This window comes from Dasypus novemcinctus, chromosome 17 (assembly GCF_030445035.2).
Source record: "Dasypus novemcinctus isolate mDasNov1 chromosome 17, mDasNov1.1.hap2, whole genome shotgun sequence".
NCBI classification, from domain to species: Eukaryota; Metazoa; Chordata; class Mammalia; order Cingulata; family Dasypodidae; genus Dasypus; species Dasypus novemcinctus.
In genome coordinates this window covers 39451440-39463488 of record NC_080689.1, presented here as the reverse complement: position 1 = coordinate 39463488, position 12049 = coordinate 39451440, and the positions used below count along the sequence as shown (strand labels likewise).

Below are 12049 nucleotides of genomic sequence, written 5' to 3'. Positions count from 1 at the left end.
CCATTTTAAGAAATTAAAATAAAATATCATGTGCAGTAAAATATGAACATACTATAAATAAACTAAATAAATTGTAGATTTCAATTGTTTACATTTGTTATATTGTTTTAAGGAAAGCAATTGAGATATTAGAAATATTAAAAGACCATGATGGTAAGTGTTTAACATATTAGGTAGAATTGGAGATTCTTTAGCTGAAATTGCATGAATATTTTTAATGGACTTTCTTACATCCAAGTCCAGTCACAATTCAGAAATACAATCTTATAGGAGCATAAAGAATAGATAACCTTTAAAAATAATTTGCCAGAAATGCCATGCTAGCAACATGCAAGAAGAATAACATTTGTTTTATGCAGAGGAGTGAAAGACTTTTTAAAGAGTTTGCTGAGGACGTTAGTATTAGTGAAATTTCATCTCACATTCTGTAAATGCTGCCAGCGGGAGGGAACCTGCTCCCCCGTGATTTTGTTTCCCCTTTTGAATGATAGCGATGGAGCACTTGCATGATGTGTTTGGTGCCTTGCATGAAGAAGACATGCAAAGGCAAGGTCCAGTCTGCATGCTACTTAATGAATGTTTTTCCTTTTCTCTCCCTCCTTGTCATGTGCTTTCAGAAGACAACCATGTGGAAGGTGGGTGCTTTCTACCTTATTTTCCAACTTTCATTTGCTTTGTGTTTCTTAGTATTAATAGAGTACATCTCGAATTACAACGGTAAGTTGAACTTCTTTCTGGATTGTGTATCACTTTTCATATAGAACACACATGCTCTCAATCCTGTCAGCTCCAGGTATATGAAATTCCTTCATAATTCTAGCCCTTGATGAAGATTTCAGCATCCCATATGAAAACTTAGAATGCATATTGCAGTGTTCTGTATGGGAAAATGATACAAAGTCACTTTTTTTATTTTACATGAGAAGGTATTTTGTTGCAGTTTCAGAACACAGTGCATGGTCCTTTCTCCATTTTTTTTTCGTGAACAAAATGATTTCTTCTTTTCTTTTGGAAATGTTTAACGTTATATCATATAAAACCCATTGGTTTGCCAAGCAGGTGTAGCTCAGTGGTTGAGTGCCTGCTTTGCATGTATGAGGTCCCAGGTTCAACCCTCAATACCTAAAAAAAACCAAACAAATATTGATTTAATTTCAAATTATTTGATTTATAAAAGCAAATAATAAAATACTTAGTTATATTAGTTATACTTAATATAACTAAGAGGCATAAACTTAGACTAAAAAATAAGCCATTGCCCAGTGGAAATGAAAGTATACGGCATTCGGATGTGATTACTGGTAAGTATATTTGTAATATTCTGTATCATGTTAAATAAAATAGTATTTTATTTAAATTTTTCTCAAATTATCTCTATCAGGGATTTTTACAGAGTTATACATTTTTCCTCTATAAGCCAACAAATAAAGCATATTTCAACATTTATTTTTAAAGAACTTAAATGCATTAGTCAGTATGCTGCCAACCAAATCTTTAAAGAATAAATGTGCAAAAAGGACTAGGTATGGCAAAAAAAAAGTATGAAAGAAGGTGTTCTATCAGCTTACATATTATCAGCATTAATAGTTTTTGCATAAACAGTTTACTAATATTTATATATCAGGGGAAGGAATTTAGTTTATTTTACTTCACTGAGTATTTGAAAGATTGCCCTTCTAGAAAATACTGCATTTCTGCATAGTGAAAACCACTTTTTAAAAGAAAAAGACTCCCCATCCAGGGTAAAAGATAGTCATTAAGGTTAACAAGATTTCATGGCTTGTAAAAGGAACACCTCATGGTGATATGGAACTAATCTAAAGAGGATTCAACTTCACATTTGTGATTCCTTCACAGACAGTTTCATGATTTCTTAGCTGCTGAAAATATCTATTCCATTATTTAAGTAAAATAAATTAAAATTTCAAAAGAAATTATAATTATTTTTCCAGGTGTTGGCTCCATATATGGCTTCTGTTTTTCTATACTATAATTTTAATTGCATGTGAGCTTGCACTTGATAAAGATGACATTACGCTGCAGATGTGATATCTTTCAAAATCAGTCTCATTTATGATGTGCATGCTGAGATTGAAAGTTTTAAAAAGTGTATTTCTTATCCTTTTTTTCCATTTCCTTAACCATCCAGTAAAATCTTTTCTTTTCTCTTTAAATCCAATTGCATTCCAAGGGTCTTTAAAATCAGGCACAAATGCTTCTCTTTTCCTCTGTCACACCTACTCATCCTATGCAAAATTTTGGCAAGGTATTCAGTATATAGACGCATAAACCGTTGTAATAAAGTTTATTCAGTCATAATTTTAGCATTTCTTTTTATAGCTTGATGTTAATAATATAGTGGAGCTCCTTCAGAGGTGGAAATTCTAGCATGAGGAATGTGAATTTCAGGATTTATCAATTTCAGTCCTTATTAATGTGGTATTAAAACCATTAGAGGGGAGTGGGCGTAGATCAGTGGTTTGAGCGCTTGCTTCCCATGTACAAGGTCCCAGATTTGACCTTCAGTACCTCCTAAACAACAACTACAACAACAACAAAAACCGTTAGAGGTGTCTAATATATTGTCTAAGAGTTGGATCTTATGCATAGATAATTCCCTGCTTTAGTCTACAAACAAGTTATAAACTGTTATTAGGAATTATGTATAGTAGTTGTAAAACTGAAATTAAATGAACAGTTATACAACTTGAACAGATAAACCACTATTCCTCCACATATATAAAATATCATGACTCAAGAAGAGATCATAAGCTTTTTAATCTACATATGTGTTTTTTTGTTGGAAAATACAAGGAGATGTTACATACCAGGAAACAAACTATTATGTTGAATGAATTTAATATTATATTTCAATTGTATAATGATTTGTAACAATATCAGCTTGAACGAGATATTTGCTTACCGCAGCAATTTAAAAAAAACACAGATTATTATTTCAATACTAATACTTAAATGCATAATGTTATGTAGCTCACATAAAATCTCAGTCTGTTTGAAATAGCACTGGGAAATGAAAAATCATTTTATTAAAATTGATACACATGCCCTAGCCAGTTGCCCATCTTATTAAAATATAGATTTAAGAATAGTTTTTATTTTTAAATTCAGAACAAGGAAATTAGGAATCATGTCTTTCAGTAAAAAAAAAAAAGTTTCTTTGACAGTGAAAGAACTTTTAAAAGAACATTAGCAGTATTCTTCTGAAAAGATGTGATCTTCAGTTTGAAGTTAATTGTCAAGCAGGAGATAATAAATGATTTAAATAAACAAAGGAACTGCAATATTCTTTTAGGAAACTTCCTTGATAACATTTAAGAAACATTCAAGTAAAATATTAAATAATTTTGCTCTCTATGGAAAATTCCTTGAGCCTGTTTAACACTGATTAATATTTTTCTTAAAAACATTTTTCTGTAGTAAATTCTAACTTCACAACTGCATGTGTAATGACATTTTTTTTTTGTATTTGAACAAGTTTGTTCTATTGCTACATGTGTCAGATAAGGAGACATTTCTGCATTATCATTTCAGTGTGATTAAGGATTTTTTTTCCATTTAATTATGAAACTGCTTATTTTTTGATGAGGGGAAAAAGATCAGACCCAGCCCATGTTTCATTTATTCCTTTGGGTTTTTTAAAAATGTAGTTTCATCACTGAAGAATGACAAGCCCTGTGGGTGCAATGTGTAAAACAGTCTCTTCAAAAGGCACGAAGGGCTGGTGCAATATTTAAGGAATTGGTTGGATTTTAAGTCATGCTCTTATGCTCTTGATTGTTCCAACTAATACGTAGAAGAAATACACAGTGCAGCATATGCCAGTGTTTAAATTTCAGTCTATCGCTCTTTGCCCCAAAGCATTCCAACCAGGGGTTGAAAGAATGCTTTTTGATTTGCCTCTGTGATACAGACATGTCTCATAGGAAACAAGATGTCTGTCACTGAACATTTTTGTCACCGTGACAACCCTGCCTTCCCATGCTCCCTTGTTTATTGCTGACTGTGCTCTTGTTTCCCTTCAAGGTCTGGCGCACCTGATGATGGGCGACCAAGGTATGGGCTCTGTTCCTTTTCCACTCTGCTTTCAGTGTTTTCTTGTTCTGTAGCTGCTTCAAACCATCACTGCAGAAGATGGCAAATGCTTGCAAATTATCTGGCTGCAAATTAAATACATACATTATGTTCACATTTTTCATGTGTTTTTCCCCTTTACTTGATTTGATTTTCATTTGCTCATTCAACTTTTGTCTTCATTCCTTGCACTGTAATATCGCCAAATAAATGAGACATAAGATATAATGATGGAAATTTTCCATACATTTATCAGCATATGGGGTGGTTATAGTAAAGAAAAACTGAGAACCCTCAGAAGTTATTATGTGAAAGAAGATGCTCAATTTATCATACTGTACCAACAAGAATCCATTTTTCATTCACGCATGGCAGTTTAAGAACATGCAGACATCATTGGCTTCTGGCTTCTAGAATGCTGAGTATAAGCTTCCACGGAATCAATAATTTTTCTATTCAGTTATTGTGTGTCTCCCTTTTGTGTAGTCCTCTTAAGTGAGCATGGACTTTCCAATTTCCTTGCATGTATTTTCCTTTAAAATGGCAGAATTCTCAACATGTATTGACTGCATTTCCGTTTGTCTTCAAATCCTTATTTATACTTTCTTGTCTTGTTTAATCTTCAGATAGTAGTGCACATACATATATTCGTGATTCTTACTGTTGTTTCTCTCTTTATTCTTGTTGTCTGGAAATCCTTTCTTCATGGAATCATTTCATCAAATCCATAGGTAAAAGTAAAGGTATTACATTATTTTATTTCTTCTTAATACCATTTGTATAAATTAAGTGTGTCTAAGTAATACAAATGTATTTAGACCCTTTGGCATTGGTAATGGGCCCTGGGAGGTAGGTATGTGTGTTAATAAATATTTCATGCATTTAAGGTAAGATAAATCCGTCAAAATGTTTCACTCCTTTTGCTTTTGAATGATGTTTTTCATGTCAGCTGTTTACATAATTAGTGTATTTAGACCTTAGCTACAAGTTTCAGTGTTGGTTTTTGCACTATTAATAAATGGCAGAAAAATGATGAGTGCAGTCACCGTAAACACATCATCCTCGAACATTCAACCCTGGAGCACATCTGTCCCAACCATTCGGCATTGAGATGTAAGTCTAAGCATGTGCAGCTTTGAAATGGTTCTGCCGTGGGCTCATCATCTAATTGTCTGTTATATGTCATGCATACACATTAGCTCCATGATAACCTGAAAAGGCAGCATAGTATAAGAGAAAAGCAGAGGAACAAGAAGAGCCCAGTTTTTCTTTTGTGCATACTAACTTTCATTTAAGAACATTTCCAACCAGGTATCCATTCCTGCATCACTTGGTAAGTCAGGCATGTGTACACTGCTGGCATTAATAATTTCAGAAGCATGTTTAATTTACCATTTAGAGCCATCCACATTGAGAATGCAGTTGTGTATAGCTGGGTTTTTTTATATTATTATTAAAGGGAAGTAGACAATATGTAGCTGTGGTAATTGTGTGGAATAACATTTAAATTAATATTTTTAACCATTTATTAGTAAATGTACCTTTGGTCTCTAGTTTTTATTTTATTTTTTAAATGCAGGAAAGCATCTTATCTTTGAATTCTCTGAATTTTTCTTATGCTCTAAATCTTAATCATGTGACTTGGAACCATAACTCATAGTTCTGTAACTTTATGTTTGTCTCATCTAGCAGGGAACCTTTGCCGCTTGAAAAAACATCTGAATGTGATGAGCTAGGCAATAAGTAAGATGATATCAAAGTTTTAAATGTGTAAAAGAGAGGTTTAAAACAAAAGCCGTGTGGCTTCTTCAAGCCAATAATAGGGGAACATATGTTATTGTCGTTTGTGTTTTGGTCATCATTTCCAGTAATATAATTTAATCTTGTTTTAAGCCTTCTAGTAACTCTGCAAATGGCAGGACTTACTGATTCTATCACAGATTTTATGTATCATTTGGGGTGCTTTCTAAACATTTTTACTTGAGGCCAAATTCCCATCCACTGCCCACTCCTATAGTAGCATTTCACACCAAGTCTTTAGTACAGGACTAAGGATGGCATACAGGGAGCTGTGTTGGTATTTTCACTGGGCAAGTGAAAGCGATGTATATGTATTTGTATATGTACATGTATATATTTACAAAATACATGTATATACACAACTTTATGCACACATTCATATATTCATCTTTTTGTGGAAAAATAACTCAAGAAGTAATTTCCTAATTATACAGTAATTTAACTTACATATGGAATGTTCATATTTATAGTCAGCTGATTTTGTTTTGGTATAATTAATGTGTCACTTCAATCAGTTTTACTGTCAGTCTTAAATATTTTCTCTTAGTATGGGAGTCAAACATTATGTTTTTACTTCATCAGTTTTCATCAAGTTTTATTCTTTTACCAGCACAAAACTACAGAGGACAAAATTCTGAGTTTTCCTTTACATTTATCTTTTGTTAATGGACCAGGATTTTCTTTGATGTTAAATGGAGAAAACAGATTTTAATATGTACTTGAGTATTTGTCAAATAAAACTGATCAACTTTACATATTGGTTAATTAGAAGTATACAAATGAGAAATGTGCTAGTCACAGTGCAGCAAGAATCACTAGAAATGAAATGCAAGCTTTCTCACTCTTCCCACAACTCCAGGTGCCTGGTGGTTTCAGTTGGTCATTCTGATGAAAATGTAGAGTCAATTATTTGGTTTTATATTCATGCTATCTAAAAAGAATATGTCACCTTTACCTGGATGTAGTAAAGAATAAACTATTTTCCAAGGAATTAGGGTTTTCTCTGGGACATCTGAAGAGAGATACTATCCACGGCCAACCTGGCTTCCACTGGTTGTGGGTAGAAGGATCCAAATGGGCTTTGTGGCAATTTTGAAGGCAATTCTGTTTGCCTTCTTTTTTGGCTTGAAATTTGTTGATGGTATAATTCTTTGGACCATTGATAAAACCAACTTTATTCTCTCTTCTCTTTAGAATTTAGATTTATCTGTTTGCCTGGAAATTTAGTTTTCTTTTCTCCCGTGTATGTTTAACTGATCATTTCATTCTGATAATTGTCTAATGATTTTTGTTTTTTATGTGTACTGTAATGATTGTCTGAGAGAAGGGAGTGACCATCTAAATCAGAAAATGTTAAAGTAACATACATGCAAACCCAACTGTAAAAGCTGGTTAATTGCTCAGAAGCCCAAGTTAATAAAGGTCAGTTAAATATTGGTGATCTGATTACTGGAAGCCTAGAATTTTCTGGTAATTATACATGTGTGATTATATATTTAATGTGAACTTTTCCTGTCCAGTGTGTAAGGTCAGTGATGGCAGGAAGCTCATCTTTCTTTTCAACCCTTGTATTTCTCAGACATTTTTATTACTGTATCTTGAATTTGTCATTTTTGTTAAGTATGTGTTCAGGGTGTGTCTTAGAAGGAGAAAGTAAAGGAGGACATGGAGGGGTGGGGTGGACCAAGAAGAAAGTGAAGAGGAAAGAGAAAACGTATTAAATGCATTAATAAAATAACCAAAAAGTATGGTAGTAACAGATTGCATGGAATCCCCTCTGTCTCTAAATGTTATTTTGTCTCCTATTACTTACATCCTATCCTAATACTGCAGTTATTTCTTTCTCGTAAGGCACCATTCCAATGTCACTTTCATATGCCTTAGCACATCCACAGCAAAGCATTTGTAAAGAACTAAGTAAGGTCAATGTATTCTTGTGTTTTAATGTTTAAAAATTTTTAATGTGATTCATTGTCACAGTGGCACATAATCAAATTTTATTTTCTAACTTTCACGATTCATGAAGTAACATATACAGGAGTTTTCCTAAAATTCAGATTTGATGTTATGATATCTTATGTGGTTTCCATGATTATTTTTAACTTCATATTTTCAACTGTGATATGCCATAATACCTGTGTTTAAATTGGGTTTGGTTTGTTAGCACTCACAAAAGCCAAAAATTTAAGCCTTGTCTTGTAAGATGAGCATATTTGGTAATCCTTGCATTTGTAGATCCTTCACCATATTTGCAAAATAAATGTCCATTTGACTTTTACAAATGAATATTTAGCATTTGATTGTCCAGGATTCTCATGTTACCTGAAGACCAAAGATTAAGAAGAGAACTGTCAAGCATAAAATTATGCATTTTAGAAGTACAAAATTAATGAAAATGTAGCTCTTAAAGTAGGATAATTTGTAAGGAGAATCAAAGTAGGTTTTTTCAAGATGAATTGTTTTTATTCCTGGATATAGTTGATTCCACTACAACAACTAATGTGCAATATCCAATATTACCATGTGTTAAAAATTCATCTGTAATGTCATATCACAACTATTTTCTTATATTTACTCTTGAAGGATTTGATATCTATTAATATTTAGAGAAGAATCAGGCATTCAGCATTTTTATACACTTCTTTTGTTCCCATGGTGTTTCTTACCATCCTTCAATTCTTATGTTGCTATATAGATAATTTATTCATAAAGTTCTCACCCTCCAGTCACCAACATCAGGATGTGTATTTGTTTTATAGCTTTTAAATACATTTTGCTGTGCTTTCTGTTGTAGAACTAATTTCATTTTAAAATATCTTGTTTCCTTTTTTCTCTAGGGATTTTTAAATCGTATTTCCTAATTTCGCTCCATAATGCTGAGTATTCTGCATTGTTCAGAAGAGTTTGTGAATCTTGAGAAAACTTTTTTGTATAGAACTGCTTATAATTCCTGCACATGCAAATTAAGGAATAATTTATTTTAAAGTGTTTATTGTGACTTCTACTCTTGCAGTACGGGATGCTCCCAATTCACAGTCATAGAACTTGGAACAACCAGAATTTCACCTTATATAATCATATATTAAATATCTATTTCAACAAAATTTGGAATTCAGTATTTGTTTTGCTGTTAGTTCATCATTAGTGTAAAGTACATCAGTTCTGTTTATAACCAAGAAAAGCTCCTTAAAGTTTGTATGTTTATGTATTATTAGCTCTTGCTGTGATTTAATCAATCTTGTTATTATGTTTACTACTAAAGATAATCTCAGCTCATTTAGTGCTAATAATAGCTCTGTGCTCTTGGCTCTGTGAAGTTTCCCATACCTCTGTGCATTCATAAACAATAATGACATTGAATAACTGATCAACTGAACAAAGACTATGTTAGACTTGTAGTAAATTATTCTCAGTGATGAGCACAGAAAGGAGTCTCCATGTTTTAATAGTTTAAAGAATAAGGTAGTATATATAAATTTAGAAGCTTTTCTGAAATATATTGGAAATGATGAAACATTCAAATGATAATATATGGGATTTTTTTTTTTAAGGAGATACCAGGGATTGAACCTGGGACCTCGTACATGGGAGGCAGGAGCTCAGTCACTGTATCCATTCTAACATATTGGATTTTAAAAGGATGACCCTCCTCCAAAATAATGACTTTATCTTATCCATTTGAAAATGGATTTTTGTTAATCTAGAATTTTTTAAACCAACCAACCTCAACACTTTTTAGGTGTATAAGATGCTATTTCTTAAATTGAGTAGGTCAGCAGTTTTAAACAACTGTGTAATTTCCCACATTACTTAGCTCATACATTAAAGAAATTTGAATATTTCATTAGACATCATAGGATTTTGGATCTGGGGAGATCATTAGATAGAGATCATCTAAAAATAAACCATTAATACTCTGAATTATATGACATGATAAGAGATAGTGCTTATTATGGCAGACAAAACTTTGATATAGAATAACAAATGTTAAGAAGACTTCAAAGATTTTTTCCCTGAGTACACACTAATAATCATGGAATGGGGCTTCATCTTATTTTTGCTAAATAAATTTAGAAGGTTGTGTGAAGGATTTCAATAATAGAGTGTTATCTAGGATGACTTTGCTTCTTATTGTCAAGGTTTCTGTTAGGGGAATAAAATTCTCCATCTTCTAACTGGGGAGCATTATAGAGCTTGAATTGGGAAGCCCTAAAACCTAGGTTGAAATCCCATCTTTGCTCTTCATTGACCTAGGGAAATTGATTTAGCCTCACGTTTCTAGATTTTTATCATCTGTAATATGGATAATAAATATCCCTTGCTGTTGTGGGTAATATTACATGACAAAAAGTGCTTAGAAGGTGTTTTTTAATCAATGTTGAAAATTTTAAAAATTACCATCTATATTTAGAGTGAAAGAATAAACTAATGATCTGCAATCTGTTAAAGGTTTAACAAAAACAATATTAATAGTTTCCTCCCATAATTATTTTATGATTCTGTCATTGTTTTAGGTTATAACTAACCAGATATGCTGATGGTCCACATATTACTGTAGAAGACATTTGTACAATAAAAAAATTAAAGTTGATTCTGCTCAATCAAAATTATTTAGATATTTCTATAACTCTACACACTTCCACATTTCTCTTGTGTAAACTGAACACTGAAATGGACTTTCGCTAACTTTGAACAAACCCAGTTGTTATTTGGCAAAACATTGTTTTGTAGATGCAAATATACAGGTGAAGGGGGTAGGGAGGTAAACATTTTCTCATAAACTGGGAATGCCATTGGGGAAAGCTTTTTGTGAATTAAAGTTTTGCTCCATTAATAGCTTTACACAATGATATATGCTTGTGCCTGTTATTAACCATCTAAATAATCTGGAGCAAATTTTCATAGAAGAGCTAATAATTAGGTATTTTTAGATACTTGTCTTTCCTGAAGACATACAATCTAATTACCTTAAGATACTTAAATAACAGGCTTTGAGGTTTTGGTCAAATCTCACATTCTCTGAGGTTTATCCTGACCAGCCACTTTAATATTACAATTTGCCCCTCCTACACCCCCATCAGTAAGTATTCAATAAATACCTGTTTAAAGACAGACTGATGGACAGGCTAACCAAATTTGTAAACTTTCCTTTTGGATTGTCTTTGGTGTTAGTCTTGCTTTATCATAGTATACTGATTTTCAAAGTTATTTTTCTTTTTTTGCTTCAAGGTGAATCTTCCTATGAAGGAGAAACAAAATCAATAAGGACAGAATTTTTCTGGTTGAAGTGGTTGTCAGGAGGTCTCAGGCTTGACCCTCTTGATCGTCTTCCCTCCTTCTCTGAGCTAGGTGTACTTGGGAAATTCTAGAAGGCATATGAAAACCACTCCCACAACCACTGATGGTCATATTTTTTTTCCTTCAAAATTCCTCTAATAATCAATTTAAAGGAAGATTTTTAAGAAGGGGACAATAATTCATCTTTGTATGTCTCTTTGTATATAAAGGCTCCTTCTATATCACATGATTCTTTGTGACTTTCTCTGGAACTTATGTTCTGACAACTTGCGACAGAGGGAATGTCTCAAAGAAGGATGTAGATCTTCCACTTCATGCAGCTTATCTTACTCTTTGTACATTGGGAGAAATAGCTTCATTCTTCATAGGTTCTCGTATTTCTACATGTACCCAAAGGGCCTTTGACTTTTTTTCAGTCCAAGGCTAAAAGTTTTTATGTCCAGCTTAATGATGTATCAAGGACTTCGGTTTGGCAGCCAGCCGTCCTAAGCTGTGAAACACGTGCCAGAGAACTACAAGGGTCAAAAAATCTCTAAATTAAAAAGTAGCAACCAAACTCCCATGCCTAATGCCATATTTTACTTAAAGTGAGTATCATATTATTTGTCCTTTTGGGGGAAAAAAGAAGAAATGGTTTTATTCAGTCATGGTCATTATTACGGAAATCATCAAGGAGATTCTGGATTATGTGGGACTGTGAGTGCTAGACACAGTGAAAAGCCACAGTGTTATGGAATGTATGTTTTCAAGGTTTTTGACATTAAGAAATACAAGCATGAAGATTATAGTAGCATTTTTCAGGACATTTTGAATGGCTTTGCACATTCACTTTCACATTTTACCTACTTGTAGGAAATGT

The 12049-nt window shown here is 32.7% G+C and overlaps 1 protein-coding gene across 50 annotated transcripts in view; it reads left to right on the top strand.

Annotated features, from left to right (window-relative positions):
- NRXN1 (neurexin 1) overlaps positions 1–12049 on the top strand; it is a 1214286-nt gene that overhangs the window by 116156 nt on the left and 1086081 nt on the right. For 19 of the 50 annotated variants that reach the window (XM_058278536.2, XM_058278553.1, XM_058278550.1 and 16 more), the window contains exons 3-4: positions 618–635; positions 4045–4074. The exons of 16 other annotated variants lie outside the window; for them this stretch is intronic. In XM_058278536.2, the coding sequence (XP_058134519.1) occupies positions 618–635; positions 4045–4074 (48 nt within the window). Of the gene's footprint in view, positions 1–617; positions 636–4044; positions 4081–12049 lie in introns of all 50 variants that reach the window. 15 more of the 50 variants (XM_071208815.1, XM_071208816.1, XM_071208823.1 and 12 more) reach the window with 2 other exon arrangements.